The sequence below is a fragment of the Micropterus dolomieu genome, linkage group LG06, assembly GCF_021292245.1.
Source record: "Micropterus dolomieu isolate WLL.071019.BEF.003 ecotype Adirondacks linkage group LG06, ASM2129224v1, whole genome shotgun sequence".
NCBI lineage: Eukaryota > Metazoa > Chordata > Actinopteri > Centrarchiformes > Centrarchidae > Micropterus > Micropterus dolomieu.
This window is the reverse complement of record NC_060155.1, coordinates 23,843,276-23,864,794: the sequence shown is the minus strand read 5'-3', so window position 1 is coordinate 23,864,794 and position 21,519 is coordinate 23,843,276. Positions and strand designations below refer to the sequence as shown.

Below are 21,519 nucleotides of genomic sequence, written 5' to 3'. Positions count from 1 at the left end.
ACAGGAAAGACCCTGTAGAGGGAACTTCCATAGACTGCTAACTGAAGAGTAAAAATGACCTATGATTTGTAGAGAGGTGAATGCAATTACACCCTTTCAACTAGCTAGAATGTTGAGCAATCAGATTTCAGTCCATCTCGAATGCATTAGACTTGACCCTTTTTATTGATATCCAATAGCTATCTGATTCTCCCAAAACACATGAAATGACTAAGTATAAATGGGGTCAGATGTTTGTAATCATCCTTCATTGCCACAAAACACTGTGGCACAACTACAGAGAGTACAGTAGATCAAATTTGAACCAAGCAGTAAATTTTTTACAACAGACAGTTTATGTAATACTTTTACTGTCTGCCTCTGTTGTTTCATCCAATTATGTTTGGCTAACCTGAGGGTACGTTAAAGACCTGTAAGCTTGTGTTTCTTGCCCCATGCACTTCCCTTAAAGCAGTGTTTACCAGTCCCAGATCTTAGCAATTAACTTGCAGACTACAATGTTGTTATTCATGATAGAAATAATGGCAAAAACAATAAAAAAAATAGGACCCAAGTTTTAATAAACTAGACTTGTCTTTTAAGATTGGCACACATTATATTACTGTTAATAGCCCATATGTCATTTTCGATTACACTGACACGTTTACAGGGTATCTTTAGTGTGTTGAGGTATTTATGATCAGCTATAATTAATTATAACACAGACTCCCCGAGGTTCTGTACCCCCCACTCTTCTTCAGTAATTGTGCAGTATTTGTACATTGGTCCTGATACCATCCAGTCTGCACAGCGGCACTGTCTGGACAAGTCTGTGGCTCAGGTAAAGGGTACAGAGGTGTATATGGGTTTCATTTTGGTCAGTGCGAAGCCTGACTTCCTGACTGATAAAGTAAGTGTTGACAGCAGCACACCTTGACAGCAAGATTATGGTGGACCAAACTGGTGGACACTAGCAAAGCTGGCATCTTGACTTATGTGGGTGGCTTTACAGTGAACCAGTGATAAACTGTGACATTTCTGCGATGGCACACCAAAGACATCCACATTCAGGTTAGGGTATGTGGCAAAATTCCCCTCTGGACTCAAATAATTTAGTTTGTCAAATTTGACAATTAGGTTATTATTCCACAAAATTTGAGAATTTGCTTGACTTAAGATATATGTAGACCTAGTGGTCAAGGTAAAGCAAAGTACATTAATAAAATGATCATTGAGTTGCATTGCCTGAAGTGCATGTCAGACAGTCACTATCCTATACTCATATTAAAAATCTCTAAAATGTACACTTTATGGTATTTGTAGATATGAGTTCCTGTATAAAACTTTGTTACATATCTCTCAGGCAATGCAACACTAATGGCACAGCCTTGAACTGTATTACAAATTCAATTTTAGTGTATTATTCTACTTTTGCATAAAGTTAATAATACAGATTTTAAGGAAAATACAGATTTTTTTGTTGTATGCCTATTAGGGGAATTTCTCCTCAACCCATTGGATTTTCATCAAATTGGTTTCTCGCTGGTACAGGCTAGTTCTGAGGCTTCCTATAACTAATATTTTGCACAACAACCTTCTGCCAGAGGCCACATATATAATTGAATCCTTGGCTTGTCCATCTCAGACGAGAGCTACCACAAAACAAACCCAAACCCGTTCACTTACTACATAGATGTTGAATACATGATGTTGTTTTCAGTCCAGGAGGCTATTACGTCCAGCTCAGTTAATCCATTTCTAATCTAATCTACAATACATACATATAGTCCCAACAATGCTCCATTTGGACTTGTAAGTTCTGTTTTATATTTTTTTACTCATTTTTAATTTTATATACTCTCTTTTAGATTCAGTAGTATTTACATTTGAAATGCTTTTACATACAGTCAAGCATTGTATTTTTTTGATTGACATCTTATAAAACAACTGTAATCTTTGACATTACTCATAATCTATTATTGAACATCACACAGTATAAAAGTGCATTCCAGCTGAAAATTCCAGCTCATTTGCATCCTGACCTTTAATAAGAACAAAAAGCCTGTCGTGGGAGTCTCTGTGGTGTTGTTCCCCTATGATTTCATTACATATCTATGGAAATTTTCTTTTGGGCAGTGTGGTGTCCAAAGTGGAATTGATTGCCTTGTTAGGTTTAATGTTGTTTTCAAAAGTCATGCATACTTTGTCCTCACGCTGGGTCAAGTGAGACAATATGGGAGATGGGCATAAAAAATCGGAGACTTCTTCCATAAAAACATTTAAGAGATCTATAATAGAGTCATAGAATCATTACTCCATATAGTAGATGGAATACTTGTGGATGGTTTTGCTTTTTATAATTTACTGTAGTACAATCAAAGCCTTATGGTGTTCATCAGTTCTTTTGTGTGTATGTGTGTGTTTTGTGAGTGAATCTTTGTAAACATATCAACACTCAACTACAAAAAGCTGGAGGGATAATGAGGGTGGGGGAGTGGGGGATCAGTCGTTTAAATTTTTCACAATGTCTGTTTTCCTTGTGGGCTGAGAGGAGGGAGAATCTTTTGCAGGATTTAAATGATTCATCATTTTCATTTGGAATGAAGTAGTGAGCTGAATAATTCACTTTTCTGCCACTGCAGATGGAATAAAAGTAACAGTTTCTGTACAATCGTCTCACTTTCCGACCATTTCTCTCTCTATATATCCATCCCCTGTCCTGTTCACTTTATATTCAAATAGATCATTTATTCTGTGTGTCTTCCTAGTTTCTAAACTTGTTAAATGTTTATCTTTGCACATTGTCTCAAAAACTAATGTTGCAGTTTATGTCTCATTAGTCATCAGTCTGATTTCTCCCTGCCACTCGTGCTCCGTCTTTCTTAAATATGCACACATATACACTCACGGGTACAAGTGTGTATATGCACTTTTGCTCACACATCCATATTCCCTCACAGACCTCCCTCACACACAAACACACGCACACACAGAGTGTAGACCGACACACGCAAACAAGAAACGTCTTCCTCCTTGTTTCCCGCCGTTTCTCATTCCATACGTGAGAGTTGAATTAAATCGAGTCTTGGATGTTTGGGTTGTTTTTCTTTGTCCAAAGCATTTAACAAATTGTTGCTGCCCCGAGCAAAAGCAGCTTCTGCATTGTCTCAGTATCTGTGCTCAACCATATCAGCGTTTCAACACTTATTGCTTTAAATTACATCAATCACTCCCTCCCCTGCCCTCGCATTCTCCATCCTCCCTAGGCTCATTTTTCTCTGTCTCTTTTTATTACTTTGCCTCTTCATCTTTCTCTCCTTTAACTTCTCTTCACATTATTCTAGCTCTGGTTGCCTTTTCATCATCCTCCTATTCCCTCCCTTCCTCTCTTACCCCCTTTGCCCTTATTTGTTTCATTTTTATCCTTCCTCAGTCTTTTCCCTCTTCTCCAGCCTGCTCTCCTCCCTCTTTTTTCTCTTTCTTCTCTGGCTCTTCTTTCTTTTCCTTCTCCTTTTTGGCACCCTCCTCAACTTTTTCCTTCTCCTCCCTCTCTTTCTCCCTTTCTTTGAAGAGTTGGGCTAATTTCTGGAACTGGGGACCCCACTCTTCTAGACCTGCCCCCCACTCCTCCTTGTCTGCATCCTTCTCTCCTTCACTCTCGAGTGAGCTGAGGGATCCAGCACGGGACCCTGTGCCCTCCAGGCCGTACACCTGCACAGAGTCGTACGGTGGCTGTGATGGGTCAAAAGTGACCTGGGCAAGACGCAGACGTAGGAACTCGCCCACCCTCAGTGCCAAGGAAGGACCCCCAGGTCCTGGTGCTCCTCTCATAGCCTCCATTCCTGGAACCCAGCCGCCCCCAAAGCCCATCACACCACTGTATGCTCCCCGTGGCTGCCCTGGGAAGGGAAAAAGCTGGGGGGTCATATCCCTTCTGCCCAAAACATACCCTCCTAGACCCACCCGATCACGCCAGTCCCCAATAAAGCCAGCTGCTTCTGGGTAGACTGATGATATCCCTCCACCCTCCCTGTCTGGCCTTGCCACCACAAAGTTACTCCCCATCTCCAGTCCTCCTCTTCCCAAACTTCCGGGGTAGTCCCTCTGTCCAGATACCTCCCCCTGCAGGACAGTGGCGTAGTTGCGTCCACTGGCAGGTTGCTGTTGTCCGTCTGTGGAGGTGCCCCCATTTCCACCTCCACTTCCACCTCCACTTCCCCCTCCTCCTCCACCACCTCCTCCACTGGAGTCAGAATCAGCCTGGCCAGAGCTTGTGCGTTTTGGGGACAAGCCGGCGCGCGAGGCCCTGCGTCCTGCCATGGGGAGGGTGGCTGAGTCGCACACCCAGCCTCCTGCACTGTGACCCTGGCCCATCATGGAGCCGGATCGGGTCATGACGAGGTTGTGTTCTCTGGGTAATGTCTCCGACTGCACCTGGAGGGAACGTAGGCGAGCACGAGTGGTTTCAGTTCGGGGCTGGGGTAGGGTGTGGTACTGTTAGGTTTGGTTACAGCACAAAATGGGATGAAGGATAATTTAATAAGTGGCATAATAAAAGCAGGGAGATGGGGGAGTGTGATGACATCCCCAAATTGGGATAAAAGCAGGAGATGGTGATGATAAAAACATGATTGAGGCGAGGAGAGACAGACATTGAGCAGAACAGAGTGGAAAAAAAGCAGAGTTGGAAGAAGCCTTAGATATTAATTGAACACTAAAATGAGCTAACACTGCACTGTGAGAGGGAGATGGAGAGGGAAGTGATCGAGAGATAAAATATTTGAAAATTAAATAAAGGAAAGGCCATAGAGCCTTGCAATGGCCTAATAAATAAAACAAAACATAGAAAGGATAATGAACCAGCAGGCCAACAGGATATAAATGTGCTGATATATCTGAATCATCATCTTCTCCCAGCCTTGTCCTACCGTACAGAGATAAAAAAAATAAGTGTTGCAATCACTGTTATAATATAGTATATGAGTTTGAATACAAACTTAATCACTGTTTTATTTTTGCTTAATTACTTTCTAACTTACTTCTTTACTTATTTAATTGAATAATAAAGTCATTCATTCATCTTTAATGATTCCCCCAATGCAGCCATCTATCATTAATCAAGTAATTTATTAAATTTCTGTTTTTTTTCTACTTCTGAAAAATTTAGCCAACCATTCATCCATCTATTCATTCATTCAGTATTAAAACTGTGTTGCAGTACAGAATCCATTCATATACCAAATGTGCAACTATGAATCATATGCACAATGTAGATTAAAGGAGGTTATTACCTAAAGCAGCGTTTCCCAAACCTCTCCTGGAATAGGCTATCCCTTGCCCTGCATGTTGTAGATCTCTCCCTGCTCCAAAGCTGGCTCAGTGATCAAATCGTTATGAACTCCTGAAGTTGCTTGATAATAAGCTGATCATTTAAGTCAGGACAAGGGGTACTACAGGAGACATTTGAGAAACGCTAACCTTAAGCATGAAACAACTAACTTGTATGCTATGGACAACATTGCTATTTAAACAATAACAATGTTCATTTTCTAAGGGGGCATCCCCCATCATCTCTATGGACAGCGGGTAGACTGGATCAAAGTGGAGAATTAAATAACTCCTTCAATTTAGAGAGCACAAAATTAAATTCCCTATTTTTCTTGAGTGCAAAATTGTGTAACTTCTGCCTCGTATCAATGCCAGAATGGCAGTGGATGCTCGTCATGGAGGTCAGCATATTTGGGAACAAATCAATGATCAAACTGTGATCCCAAATTGCGCATTTGGTGTGAAAATGAAGTCACTGTAATCCTTACCCAGTCCACATCTTGAGTGTGGTTCACTTTGTCCTCACTGCTCCCCTCTGTACAGTTGCTTGCAGTTCCTGTGCCTCCCCCTCTCTCCTGGCTGTCACTGGTTCTCGGAGTTCCTCCATCCGACGTGCTCACTCCACTTTGGGGTGCAGTCCCGTCACGGCTTCCCGTACGACTCCCCGTTCGGCTTCCTGTGCTGTGGTCCGTGGGAGCTATGTACACCGCCCCAGACTCCATTGGCCCTACCATGGCCCCCTGGTTCTGGATTACCAGAGAGTGGTCTGGCTGGCCTCCAGGAAAGCGGTATCCCAGCTCTGCAAGGCCTGGTTCAAATGTCCCCCCTGGTGTGCGGCGGAGAACAGGTAAAGTGTGGCTGCTGTAACAGAGGCGACCATAGAGAGGTCCTCCTGGTCCAGAGTAGTTGTGATCCACACCTGGATTTTGAGCCCAGCTATAGGTGCGAGCTTTTTCTTGGTTACGATGGGCGTAACGTCTGTAACACATGAGGCATTTAACTAAGTAGGGTAAATCAAGTAATTTTTGTACTTAATTTGACAGTGAACAATACAGAGTGACAGGAAAAGTCTTTGGTGTGGTGGGAGTCTCGACTTGCTGGCACACCAAGACACACAATTTCAGGTCATTTTGAGAATATTTTTGAGACCATGGTTTGTGGTGTTTTTTCAATTTATCCACTTTTTAGGGTATTTCTGTTCATTTGACCACTTTGTTCAGTTACACTTTGTTGTAATGTAGGCATTCTGTCTCAGAGAACAATCCAAGATAACAATGACAACCTCATGAGGTTTATTTTCCCAGACTTGAGAAAGCTCCCTCCAGAGCCCCAGAACACATAGAACTGCTACTATTTCCAATAACAAGTATCAAGTAAACATACATTCAAGTGCAAATTTGGTCTCTGTTGTATCTTACCAATGCAATACAACAGAAACACAAACTACAGCTTCAAAGTTACCATAACGGTTAACCATCCACTCCTCTGTGATACAGTGTCAACAAAAAAGAAACATTAAAAACTTCAGAAAGGTAGTATTTACTGCAGGGATATTGCAATGGATTGCATTAGATTTAGAAGTCATGTTGTGTCCACCTCTGTAAATTGCGAGAAGCAATTTTCGATAAATTAAAAGCAGCCTTTGTACTTTTTTATGGCCTCCCCATATGGCTGCATGAATTCATCGGAGCTAATTATTAGTCCAAAGGCAATAACAATGTTTCACAGAAACATCAAAGTGGGTGCAAACAACTCTCTGATGTAGCAGAACATAAACGAGCTTTAACAAAATGAGCAAAACAAAGTGGTCTCTGAGGACTGCAAAGCTTGATAGCCTTCTGTCTCAGCATTTTGATCGGTGACTGATTATGACCTGGGAGTTACGGCTTGATCAGTTACTTAGGTTGATCAATTACGTGCTGGATTGAGATAAAGCTATTACTCTGAAGAGGTAAATCTGTTTCTTTCCTGGCTCCCTTTTAGCTTTTAATAAGAGCCCAGCCATGAGGTTTGACGGAATTAAATACGTGTTACATAAGTGTCACCACATGTAAATAAACTCTCCCAAACACTCTCTCTTTGCCTACTTACACATTCCTGCTGTCCAGTGTGCGATAGCCACGTGAGCGAGAACTGTGCGGGGCACTTTGTAGTGCGGCAATGTCAAAGGCAGCGGTGTCGGCCTCACCCCCGCCCTCGTCATCATACGTTATGATGTTCTCACGCACGTCATCCTCCTCCAGTGGTGACAGGGAGTCGCGCTTCTGACGGCGCAATGACAGGGACAGGGCACTCACAGCTACAGAGGGGTGGCGGCGGGAATAAAGGATATTGAGGAATAGGAGAGAAGTTGAAAAAAGAATGATGAACAGGGGGGAAGGGGGCAGAAGTCACAGGGGAAATAAAGGGAAGGAGGAAGAGGAGAGAGTTAGCAAGGGAGAACATTTCAGGCAAACAAAGAGGTGAGACACACAGAGACAAACCAAATACAAAAGAAGCCTTGGGTTAGAGGGCTGGTATATCATATCAGCAGGCTGCATGCCTCCACTGTGTAATTGACTTTGAGCTCTGGCCAGGCAAATGGACGGTTTATTCTTCTATGACTCCATGACTCTTATTCCATATTCTCTAAGCAGAGAGCTACATTTGACCCAGGGCTGCGGGTGAAGAACCAGGCTGTGGTGGCTTTTTGACAGTTGTCCAACAAGGCTGATAAAAATCCACCCAGAAAGATGGGTTTGATCAGCTATAGTCATGCCCTATTTGATAATAATTATTATTAAACTCAAAATGTTTATCATGTATAAAGTTAATATAGGGAACACTAGCCTTAAGACTCTAGGTCTTCATAGGTCCCAAAATTTTTTAATGTGTCCAGCTGATTCATTTTTAAACAAGAACTCTGGAAAGGGTTTTAAATGAAGCAGTATAGAGAGTAATATCATTACTCTAAACTATGATGTACTGTCATCCTGGTTCCCACTCAGAGGCTGTTCCAATTCTTCCACAATAACCTGTAACCTCACAAAATGATGTAGTTAGCCAATGACTTGGCCTTTGCCTTTGGAAGTATCGCTAGGACATGACTGTGGGTAGTAATCTAGTTAGCCAGGCAGGTGTGCAGCATAAATTAGAGCAGATGAACATACTGTTTCCATTCCTTACACCTTTCCTCTTGTGTTATTGGTTTTGTGTTTCTCTTACTGTTCCATGCAAACCTAGTGTGCTTAGTTACATGTACAGCCTTGTTACAAGCCTTAATATTGTTGGAGGTTGCATTGTTTGATTTCCATAGAACTAATCTAATAATACCTGTAAGGAGTGGGACAACTCTAATCTTTCATAACAACTTGAGGGATCAACTTCTTGCCACAAAGAACATATATTTCTCTCTTCGTAGGAGCCTCTATCCACAAGACTAGAATGAAGAGTGGTTACCACATGGCCTGAAATCCACCTTATGTATGCCAAGCCCCATTTTAATAACCAGATGGGATCCTGATGGAGCGGTTGTCAGAGCTTCTGTAAGAACATTTGGCATTTTGTGGAGGGTCCAATTATACTGTTTGGGATTAGCATGAACCTCTTACAGACAAGAAAAACAAAATTGAACTGGAACAAAACTCTAGGTCTATTTTAAAGCTACAAACTTGAGGCGGATGCTATAAAGTTGTGTGCATTTGCTGGTATAGTTTATGCCCTTGTCACTTGGAGAACTAAATTCTAAACTCCACCAAAAGCCACTCAGCATGATCACCTTCACGCCATGTTGCGTTTCTTTCTTGATTGAACTGGTCTCTTCCAGAATGATAATGCCCCTATCAACAAGGAATGAGTAGTGATCCAACAGGCTGAATAGAAATGACAATGATGCTGGCCACGAGCCAAAGCCTTCTCAGCACCTAGACATTATCCAATTGAGCATTTGAGAGTTTCTGCAAAGGTGGCAGTGACATTTTATTATACTGCTATCAAAAACCGGAGGGCCCAGATAATCACTCAGAATTGTTATTTTAGCAGTGATTAGTGCTGACCTTGCCAGAGGAGACAACTGGACCAAAATTGCGAGGAAAAGTAAACCCCATTATTGAGCAGCTGTGACTAAGAGAAATATTGACGCTGCTGATTCCATTATTTTCCTATGCAGATTAGGCATCCAGGGATGTGGTGGAGGGTAAACAGCCCTAAACACTATTTACTCATCTTTTTATTTGTAGATTAACATTAAACTCCTTTATAGGCAATACATTTTAATGATATAACTTCACTCTATAAATAATACTAAGCGCTGTAGTGAAAACATGATGTAGGTCATATAAGAAGGGGTCTTTCAACAGACAAAAATAATTCAAATCTTTCATTTTCACTGTTGTTATTGTCTTATGGTGACCCTGGACTTCATCACTGTGTTGTTCATAAACTCCATGTTTCAAAATATTTACCTAGTAGCGTAGCGACACAAGCCAGAATAGCCAGCAGGGCAGCGGTACTTAGCCCAGGGGAAGGAAGTGTGGACTGCTGAGGGAGACACACCGCCTCTCTTTCCCAGTCCCACTCGCCCTCGACCTGTTTTTCCTTCTCTTTCTCCCCAGCCCGTGCCCCTCCTCTCAGGCAGGGACAGACAGACACAGTGACCGTCCCGGTGCTGGTGAGGCCTGACATCCCGTCCCTCAGGACTAGTGGCACGTACAGCGTCAGGGTGGAGGATTGGGAACGGGACAGTGGCTGGAGCTGGGACAGAAGCACCAGGCTGCCTGTGGGGCCTGGAGAGGAAGATAATTCATCCATTGTTAACTGCACGGTACAATTTTTTTCTGGGCTGAATGGCAGCAGAAGGTTAAAATGGTGAAGTTATCTTCAAACATCACTACAATCATGTTTGCAAATTTGGGACTCCAATCAAATGGTGACTGGTTTCTACCACAAAGTAATGGGTCCAGCTTCCTCTATTATTATTACTATTTAATTTCACACTTCCTTTTTCTACCACTGAAGCCACAATGTCTCACAACAGAATAACAATGATAGTAATTTGAGCTAACAGGATGAATTAACTGCAGAGTGTTTCAATTAGAACAGAGAGTATCGTCCTCTCTACTATAGCTACACTTCACGATTAATGGCTCCAAATTTGCAACAAAAAACTTAAACATAAAGTTAAAACTACTGTCAATATAACATATTATGTCACACTTGTCGGCACTTCTCCTGATGTGCCAACAGTGCCAATCCAAATGGGCAGAGCAGAGCCTGCACATTAAAAGCATCGCCACCATGACTGTATGTTTTCACACATGGAACACATCCTAAGCTCACACATCTTTCACTGTTTCTGAGATGTTGCCATTTTCATCAATAACGAGAGGCTCACATGGACAGAGAACAGTAAGAACAAAGCAGCAAATGGCATCCATTGGTCCTCTTACTTTTGGAAGAAAGAGCTATGAAGTGTCTGTGTGGGAGATATATTTAGATTTTTTCTAAATGAAAGGCTCCAAAAAATAAGGCCACAGATAAGAGGGCAACTAGACATAGTGTGGAACATATTTAATCAGTATGAAAGGCACTGCAAAGTCATATAAACGTGACTCAATTATCGTAACAATCTTCTCTGATCCAAATCACAGATCGAATCATTAGTGTTTATAACAAAGCAAACAGTGTCACATGCCTTTGTCAGACAAGCTGTCCATATGAGAACAGAACATGTTCTTCTTTTCTCTGTTCTCCTGTTGGATGACACATCAAAGAGGCCTTTGATTCCACATGTCAGTGAGTTTATCCTCCTGATCCACAGTCCAACTAGAGCAGGTTTGCTCCTCATGGTTTTGCCAAGTTTAGCAACAGTTAGCAGGCCAAATTGTGCAAATGATAGCCAATAAGTACTTAGCTCGTCAGCCACCAGAATTATAAATCATACTTTTGAATATGCCAGTACTGTTCGATGTTACATCAGATTTAAAAAAATCTACAGCAGACATTTAGTGCTTACTAAATAAATGACAGCATATCAAAATATAATTAACTATGAACTTTTTTATCCTTTTGAAATAGTTTGCTTAATTTTGCACTAATAAATATTTTAACAATTAACAACGGCTCAAATTAATCTGTGTAATGTGAAAATGTTGCTCATACTGCCAAACCCAAAGAGAATTATCAACCAACTCTGCAGTTCCCCTCAGCTCTACTGAGTGTTTAAGCATATTTTGTTGTTAGGTGTTGTTTTGGTTTTCTGGCCTACAACTTTATTGTTGGGTTCACTGTCACCACTTTCATCTACCTCATTTGTAACTGCAGTACAACAATTTTAAAAGCATTTAGCTGCTAAATAGCCCAAACTTTACCTCAGGAGATGGTGGAGACCAAAACAAAGCTAAAAAGAGAGTGAATGCTGGACATTTGTCAAGTGGACGGAAACATGACTTCAGATAAATGCTAATGCTGCTCTGTGTCTGCTGGATGTGTAAAAGACTATTAGCACATTCACCATATCAACTTTTTAAGGTGATAATGTGTCAATATGGCGTTTTGTTGCGCTGCCCCTAAGTGGCTAAAATAATAATAAATAGCCTACTGCAACATTTTTTAAGAGTAAATATATATTGGACAAATCGACTTGCTACAGCTTGATAGACAACTGATATATCTAGCTAACATGACACAGGAATTTAACCGCCTAAACTGGACTTCACGTTTTTAATATCTGTTGCCACAATGTTTTGGTATTTCTGCCAGCTACAGAGAGTTGTAATGCAAATGTGTAGTTCATGTAAGCTGAAACATCCAAGTTTTCACACTTTTCTACTCTTTTACCCACTTTTTTTTTTGACAGACCAATGTAATCAAAAAGTGTAGTAAAACAGCAAAAGGTGAAAAATGAAAAAGACTATCTGATGAAATCAAGGATGTACTGTACAGTAAATTGTGCAGCTTTCAAAATATAAACAAAATGTCAGCTTTGTGAATGTTTTATTCAGCATGTTTATTAGGCCTCAAGGATACAAACAATGTGTTTGGTGCTGAAAACTGCCGGCAAACACAACTGTGTTTGTTTACAATAAAACTTCACATACAGCATAATTGCTAAAAATATATTTGTGGACCAATTATGTTGTCTTTATCTATATAAAAAAATACCTAAGATTTTTTGTGAATGTAATCTGAACACAGTAGATATTAATGTAGAAACTTTTATTTTATATAACTTTTTTGTTTTGTTTTATAAATGTAAGCAAAAATAACCCCTACTACTATAATGTGATGCTTACAGTTACAAATAACATACAGTTACAAAGGACATAGCCCAACATGTGTGAATGTGTATGTTTACATGTTTGTACTGTGCTGTACTGTATGTGTCTATATCAGCGTGTACATGCACTCTATATACACTATGTGTGTGTATTTGTGCAGGGAAAATGGGCCAAAGAAAGCAGTACAGACAGAGAATGTACTAGAATCAAATACTAAGTATATAAATTCAATTGGGTTGAAGGGAATTAAATGAAGCAGCTCTGATTTCTTCAAAAGCTTTTCATTGTAAACAGTAAGTATATGTGGCTGTGGGGAGAAGATGGATGTAGTGGATATGGGAAGGCAAACAAGAGGGACGAATAAAAGAGTGGAGGATAACAAAGCAAAACAATGGGGCCACCAGAGTTGGGAGATGGATGGTAGAACAGAGAGGCAGGGACAGAAAAGGGGAAGGGAGAGGCAGAAAGAAGAGGAAGAGGCAAAGGGTAAGAGAGAGAGAGAGAGAGAGAACAGGAGAAAAGACGAAGATGGAAAGAGTAAGACTGAAAGAAAATATTGGAATAAGAGCCTTAAAAAAGTGGGCAAAAACAGCATGTATCTGCCTAGGGAAGTGAATTGAAAGAGGGGGAAAGATTGAGTACCTACCACCACTGTCCCTGACGCTGAAGTTGAGGGCAGCGCTGGACTCCGGAGGGATGCTGAAATACACAGTGCTGTCATTCCCTCCCTCATCTCTATCAATCGCTCGCAACACCTGCACCACCTGAAACACAGAGATAGAGAGAGCAGAGGAGATTGGGTGTTAATGTGTGTGTGTGTGTGTGTGGATTGGGGGGGGCAGGCACAGAGAGCAGAGAGAAGAAGGTAATGGGAGAAACACTACTGCACTGTATTTGTGAAAGTGCTTTAAGTTACAAACCATTAGCCGGCGTCAGCAGGAATCAAAACAAGCCAGACAATTAGTATAGAGACACAAGCGAACTGAGTCTGATACTGGCACCCAATAAATAACTGTGTCTGACATGAATCGCCTTTCACAAATACAGTGCAGTGTGGCTTTCAATTTTGTAATAGCATTTGCACCAGTCTACAGCGGCAATCGTAACAAAATTAATCAAAAAAAAAAATCTCCCACAGCCTTAGCTGATGGGTAATTTCTTTTTAATGAAAAACTCTGGTTGTCATTATGCAAGAAATCCTTTCAGAAATGCTTTCGAGTGCTAGTTATGAGACTGAATGCAGGGATGAAGGGTGCCGTGTGCTCTCTCTGTGTTAGTGTCTCTAGGCCTTGAGAAGATTTATGTACAGTCGCATTATGTTATCAGTTGCGGAGTGTGAATATTCAAACGCGTTTTGGCTAATGACTTGTCATACAGAGACGTGCATACACAACCCCAACACATTCAAAGATATCATAATCTTTCTTTCTTGAACTGTCTTCCCGCTCACTCACAGAGTATACACAAACACAAACATGAACATCACAGGCAAAAGCAAATCAACGCCATTGCCACAGAATCACAGATTTAGTGGCGAAAACAACAAAGACACAAGCAGAGCAATGAAAACACCAGCAAAAACAACAGATGGGCCAAGACACCAAATGATGGTGATGGAGCCAGCATGGAATACTGAAGATAGAGGGGGGGAAAAAAGAGCGCAAAGGACGGTTTCCAGAGAGAGACTGAGGAGCACAGAGATGATTTCTATAATTGAGATAGCATCAAGTAAGAGCACCGTGATGCAGAAAAATAGGCAAGAGCACAAATAAAGCAAGATGGAAGGCAGGCGGGAGGGAGACCGTCTGAGAGGAGACTCGAGTTTAATTACAATGTGAATAGCTGCTGTGCTCTGATAACAGGCCATGGAGGATTCACCTGCCTCCATGGTGAATGTGCAAACTGTAGCTGTATGCTGCCACATCTGAATAGATTTAGCTTAGTACTACTGTACTGTATATGTTCCCATACTTCATGGCTTTGTATGAAATACTTCCTTATTTAAATGGAAGCAGCTCTGAAGAACTGTTTCTTTATATCACTGTTTGAAATAAATGAATCTAACGCTGTTGACAACTGACAACATGAACATCTTAATAAAAGTAATAAAATAAAGTATTAGTCCATTTTGTTTGGCATTGTAATGGAAACTTTAATCCAGATTTATTATGAATATTTGTACATGCTTTGTTTATGCTAGTACAACATACTATATGGTATGGTATACATGGCAATGGTATCCCAAACATACACCCTATGTATAAAGTATGAATATAACAAGATACTAATCAGCCAAATGTAATTTTTGTACAAAATGTACAAAAACAATGCGTGTTAATAATTTAAGCAAATATGTTCGTTAGCATAGCATAGCAGTTTAAGCCTGTATATGCTTTTGAACAAGACTAAGCGAGACCAGGGGCGTTTCCAGGCTCTTGAAACATTGGGGGCTTAGCCCAGCCCAGAAATCTTTCATGTTTTCACCTGTTTTCACCCCCCACCCCCCATTGCCGCCTACCCAAAGTACGTCTGTAAAGCAACAGTAAATGACCTCTACACAGTAACTCTAACATCTGTCTCATTTTCTGATAATAATTAACACTGATAATATTAACTAGGGTGGGTCTGGGGGTCCTCCCCCTGAAAAATGTGGGCTTTAAACACTTAATTTTTTTTGCACCAATTTATTGAGAAAATGTCTGAGGTGACAATTCAAAATAAAATAATTTAGTGTAATATAATGCAGTAAGGCTGTCAGGCATTCTGTATTGATGTCAGATATGTTTCTCCTGTAGATCAACTTTTCTCATTTAATTTAATCCCAGCTGAGTTTCCATACATGCAGGCATGCCTGAAGTAGCCTAAAGTCTTTGTTTATGTGGTATCTTTTCACCTTAATGATAAATTAGCTTAATTAATTTGAATTTAGTCTAAAAAGAAATATTGATGAAAATGTTCAAAAGGCTATGCAGCTGATGTTGAAGCTACTGCAGCTCCAGTACCAAACAGCCCTAAAGGTTCGTCGGCCAGTAGCCTATGCCAGATTACCAGTCCACCCCTGAGGCTACCCCCTTTAGACCGTCTGACAGAGACAGAGCCCGTCTGGGACTGTAGCCTACTCAATGAGACGAGCGCACTGATCTTCATCAGAGGAAGAAAACCCAAACTGAAAACACTCAGACAGCAATATCACCATAATTCCACACAAATGTTCACTTCTGCACTTCTGATAAAGTGCAGCTCACAGCCGAGGGAATAAAGCATCCTGAAGACAGTAAAACAGTAGTGTCTCACAGCGAGGGGGGCAGAGACAGCAGGACACAGAGCGTCAGGTGTCTGTGTCGCGGTCAAGTGTCATGATATTCTCTCACTACTGTGCAGGGACTGTTAGCCGTTTGTGTTAATACATTGACTAAACACTGGCTGACAACATTTATATTTAAATATACTGATTACAATTTTGCAATTCAGAAGTCGCGGAGAAGCCTTGAAGCTGTGAGCAATGCACTTTCGCTCTCTCTCTTTCTCTTCTCTCTCATGCTCTCTCTAAATGCAGGCAGGCTGAGTAACGGTGGTGGGGTCACATTACCTGAACTTCAAACAAAATGTATCAGTTATTGTGAGTAGCCTCTGCTCTTTGAAGACCTGCGAGACAGACTTTGTCATGAAGATTATTGCATATTAACATGGAAAATATTTTTGTTGCTGCTGTTGAGTTACATTCGGGGCTAAAGCCCCGTAAAAATGACCCGGCGACGCCGTTGAACGAGACTAAGACTAAGTGGTCTGAATGTAGAAGAGTCTTCAACCATGTTTTCAGCTTTGTGGGGCTGTACTAAGCATTAAGCTTTGAGCTAAATGCTAACGTCAGCATGTTAACATGCTCATATAATGTTTCCCATGTTCATCATCTTAGGTTAGCGTAGTAGCATACTAGCATTTGCTGATAACCAGTAAACAACAATAACCTAGGGCTGCCCGTAACGTTAACTTTTTAAAAACCTTGTGAGGCTTTGGTACTAGGTTCTATTGTGTCTTCTTGACAAATTACAATTTTCAGCACTGCTGACAACCCTTGAAAGTACCTGGAACTTGCATTTAGTATCACCATATGAGGAGTGCCAAATAATTTTTGTTCCAAGAATTTGTTCCCAAAAGTGGAGAAGTGTGAAAACAAAAGCAGATCCTTTTGCGTGCACCAATTTTCATACAAACAACAGCTTGTTCCAGCACTGTAATGTGAAAGATGCTATTAAAATTCATTTTGTACACATAGGGACTTTACATTGTACTCCTGGAACAGAAATCTTCATACAGACAAATTAATTGACATCAAAGGTAATTTAAACAGACTGACCTGCCCGATGGTGGATGAGTCGCACATAGCCGTTGTGTATTGCCTGTCAAGCTCCGGTGCATTGTCATTCAGGTCCAATGTTTCTATTGCAACCAGAACTCTGGACACCTGGCTGGGATTGTCTGATGGAGCAAATCAGAAACAGGCAGCTTACAATACAGCACTCTGCAGATGCCTATAGACAGCTGTATTTAAAAATATGAAAACAATTAATTTGCACCACAGATAGGTGCACGTTCGCGCTCCATTATATCCATTCAATTGTCCCTGTAAGTGATATCAAGCATTTCAGTCTTTGTCCAAAAACTTCAACAGCACTCAGATCATATTAGCGACCACACAATTGGCAAAATATACAGTAGTGATACATTTGGTTTCATTTGACTTGTGTTACAGTTCATAGGCTCCAAGCTGGAGTACAACAGATGCTTCTATAGCAGTCGCATTTTTCCACATCAAACTGTTCCATTCTTAGCCAAAGGATCTCACAGCGTCAAGTATGTATGTGTGTGTCTGTTTCTAAGAAAAAGATAGAGAGAGGGAGCAGAGGAGGGATGCAGAAAGCAGTCAATCTGCATGCAGTTACACAAGGGCGCAGTTTAAATGGATTGGCAGAGGGTCTCCCACACCCCATTCACTTGGATATACACACACTCAAACATGAAGTTCTCACAGCCACGCTTGAAACGCACAGAATCATATTCTAAGCTGAACATTCACCATTACATTTCAGGCTGCTCTTGTGTCAGGCTCAGGCACAATCCAGGCTCAACAGCACACATCTTCACTCATTTATCTAAGCAGGCAACCCTGCAACACAGTGGGCCACACTTTCTGTAAAATAAGACACACACACACACACACACACACTCACACACTCCCACATCATGTTCTCAAACCTAGAGCAGTAACACTGTCATGGATGACAGCGACCGGTTCCCATCGCTGAAAAGCCTAAAATGAGCTCTTCCTGTAATGCCACTGGGTGAGCTGGCCTGCCTGTGGCCATGGCAGGACTCCTACTGTGCTTTATGTCAACATAGCCTCCAACAGTCTGTTTATTACATAGAGCTCATTATTCAAGACAGGCACTCACTGTGCTGCTGCCACAGTCCTACCAACTCTGCTGCCACAAGGAGCCCTGAGTAGATTTTAAATAAAGATTAACTTGGTCCAGAGCAAGACTTGGCAGGAAAACAACTTTCCTTCCTTGCACACAGCAGCCACTGGACAGCATTCTCCAATAATACTTTCACTTTTAGACCAACCTGTGTGGCTGTTTTTTAGGGCCTGAGAAAAGGATCCAAATAATGGCTTGTTAGAACTTAGCCAGGATTTACCAGAAGGCTGGTGCTAATTTTAAACTGAACAATAAAATAAGTTGTTTGTCATTGCCTTCCAAAATGACCCATACATGTAAGTGTATGAGCATTTTCTGTTCATTTACAGATCTGGCACACATAGGAAGACATCATTTTTCAGTGCCTTCAAAACCACATTTGACCATTACGATGATTCATGACTTTGGATCTACATTGGTGATGTTCCAGATTTTTAGATTGTCAACACATCCCATGAAAAGAACTAAATGATCAATGAATTGATCCAATAATAAGTATTGTCTGTGTATCCAAAGCCTGATATGTCTTATCATAGAGCTCCATGGTTGTCCAAAAATATAAAGGTCACACTTTTTCATTGAGTGATATGTTCTTGTCATATCATAAACATAGATACTGTAATTTATTTTGAGTCAGTCCCACATACACCATCCTGCTGTCAAAAATACTCACTAGAGCACCACATGTGTATTAATCTACGGCTGATAAACAGTCCTCAACAAATGCATTAGTTACTTCTATTTGAGAAACATTTGTTAAAAATACATTGCCTAGCTGTTTATTTAGCCATATATATATATATGGCTCTTTTTTTCCAATATACAGTACAATATAATATAGTAACAATGAGTTTGGGAATGACAGATAGTATTGAGAGACGCACTTTCCATGCCATTTGTAGACAATAACAAAAATATACAATATATCCAGGCTAATGCTTTTCTTGAACTTAGAAATAGCAGTCGACAAAACAACCTCACCTTGATCATGACTGAAAGCTCCAGAATAGCCATTAAATGGACCTTGTTATTGTCCTTTCATCTCTCATCTCATTGTCTTTGTTCACTTGTGGTCTCTTTTATGATTGAAATATAACCTCTGAAATGCCTCAGTTTCTGTTGAAATTGGGTATCCTTGCTTGAAAGATGTTTACCGTTCTCCTTTGCAGCCACAGTGTATCTATAAAGCAATGGTTGTCTTCGATTTGGTTGCTTTAATTCTTCCAGCTGAATCCTTATAAGAACAGATCCATTGCAGCATCAGATAACTCACACAACACAGATCGATTGTTTCTCAGGCAAGATGTTACAAATTATTTGTCTCCATTCCCCTCATAGCTTGATGATTTGAGTGTTAAGCCGCTTAGTGAAGTGCATCACAAACTGGCTAGTGTGCTTTTCAGACACCGTACAATATACAGTTTACACTTCCTTAAATCTTTTACACCCTCTTGCTAAACAGTGGGTGCAGGTGTCAGTGGTGGTATAATGCTGGTTTGATTTAAGAGACTTAGCCTTAAATAAAAAGACATAATCCAATGGACAAGCTCTAATGATATCCTGGTGTGAAGTGGCGTACAAAGAGTGACCTCTGACCTCTCTGGGTGGCGATGACAGTAATGTTGTGCCAATGCTCGCGCTCCCGGTCCAATTCCATGGCTGTCACAATGAGGCCGGTGTCTGGGCTGATACGAAACAGAGCCTCTGGGTCTGACTGAGGATCAATGGAGAACCTGGAAAAGAGAAAGTAGGGTGGGAGGAGAAAGATAGTTGTGTTGAAAGAAGGAAGGTGAATGTAAGTGAATTTAGGAAGGGGCAGAGAGAAGTACAGAAGGAAAGAGGGAAGGGAGAAGCAAGCAGAGACGGTAGTGGGGTGCAGCGTGAAAGAAGCAGACAGGGCAAGTGTGTGAGGGAGCGATAAGGAAGTCTGCATTCAAATAGCCAAAGAATTAATATAGGGAGATTATCGCAGCTGATAAGAGTTCTTTTGAAGTGCCACCGATTATCTAAATATCTCTATGAATATACCAACTATCATTCTTCCCCACACACTCACTCTTAGCACTTTTGCTGGTTAACTGCGACACGGCTTTCAGTGGATGTTACAGATAAATCACTCGCCTCCCTTCTCCAAACTATATATTATATATATATATATATATATATATATATATATATATATATAAAATATTTGAGATAAAACCTACTGCAAGCAGAAGTGAAAGGATTGAACCTAAAGAAATATGTGGTTACTGTCAGCTCATGAGAACACTGAGTGGGCATTTGGTTAGTTGAAGTTTGGTTATATTTATTTGGTTAGCTCTTACTGTTGAGTCTTGTTTCTGAGTTTGAATTTAAATTGAGGAAACAATATATCTCTCGCTTAAAAATGTTTATGCCTGAGATTACGCAATCAATATTTTAAAAAATCCTACACTCTCAACATTAAATTAACTAAGATAGATAACTCTCAGCAAGTACAGTAACAGTATTGTTATGATTTAATTCACAGTAAATACTTCAAGGAACATTTTGGGAAATGTGCTTAATCACATTCCCCCTGAGAATTAGATGAGAAGATTGATATCACTCTCACATCTGTATGCTCAATATAAAGCTACAGCCAGCTGACAGTGAATTTAGCTTAGCACAAAGACTGGAAACAGGGGAAACAACTAGCCTGGCTCTGTCCAAATGTAACAAACCACGCCTACCAGCACCTCTAGTGATATCTCCTTGTTTAACTCAACAAAAAGAGCCAGTCTAGCTGGCTACCTAACTTTCAGGAAGAAAGCAAATTAGCACATTTTTCAAAACATCAAAGCATTCATTTAATACTAGACTATTGACAATTCTCAATAAAGAGTATAATGGACCAGCTTTAGGGAAATTTATGGGAAATTTAACTGTACCACTGAAATTTTACATGCTAAATGATGACAGAAGCCTATTACTGTACCTGATATTGTTAGTAAGACCAGTATCAGGGTCTACAGCGCTAACCCGGCCCACAGTGCAGGCTGGCGGACAGTTTTCAGATACGTCCATGTGGTATCGGGCTCGGGAGAACCTCGGAGGCTCGTCTGCATCCAGCACTGCTACTCTGATGGAGGCCCGGTCCTTGAAGGGGCCTCGACGCAAGAAGCGAGGATCCACTATGGGGTTGAGGACCTCCACAGAAAAGGAGTAGGAGCTCCGGCTCTCATAGTCTACTGCCTGGGGAGGACAACGGAGATGGGTGAGTTAGAAGGGTTTAAAATATGTAATGTAGAAGTATAAAATCATCCAAGGTTTAGATATTTACTTACACCACTGTGACACTTTTTAATAGGAAGAAATTAGGCAAATGTCACTGTTACAAACGTCAGATCCAATTAACTGTTTTGTGCTTTCCTTTGGTCCAATTTTAATACTAAAATTTCCACAGATGACTGCTAAATTACATATCAAAAGCACAGAGAAGGCAAATAATGCATTAT

At 40.8% G+C, this 21,519-nt stretch overlaps 1 protein-coding gene across 6 annotated transcripts in view; it reads right to left on the bottom strand.

Moving 5' to 3' along the window:
• LOC123972745 (cadherin-2) overlaps positions 1 to 21,519 on the bottom strand; it is a 150,874-nt gene that overhangs the window by 8,496 nt on the left and 120,859 nt on the right. For all 6 annotated transcript variants that reach the window (XM_046052390.1, XM_046052391.1, XM_046052388.1 and 3 more), the window contains 7 exons: positions 21,000 to 21,256; positions 19,637 to 19,773; positions 16,921 to 17,042; positions 13,210 to 13,327; positions 9,750 to 10,070; positions 7,399 to 7,606; positions 5,796 to 6,285 (listed from right to left, as the gene is read on the bottom strand). In XM_046052390.1, the coding sequence (XP_045908346.1) occupies positions 5,796 to 6,285; positions 7,399 to 7,606; positions 9,750 to 10,070; positions 13,210 to 13,327; positions 16,921 to 17,042; positions 19,637 to 19,773; positions 21,000 to 21,256 (1,653 nt within the window). The remainder of the gene's footprint in view (positions 1 to 5,795; positions 6,286 to 7,398; positions 7,607 to 9,749; positions 10,071 to 13,209; positions 13,328 to 16,920; positions 17,043 to 19,636; positions 19,774 to 20,999; positions 21,257 to 21,519) is intronic.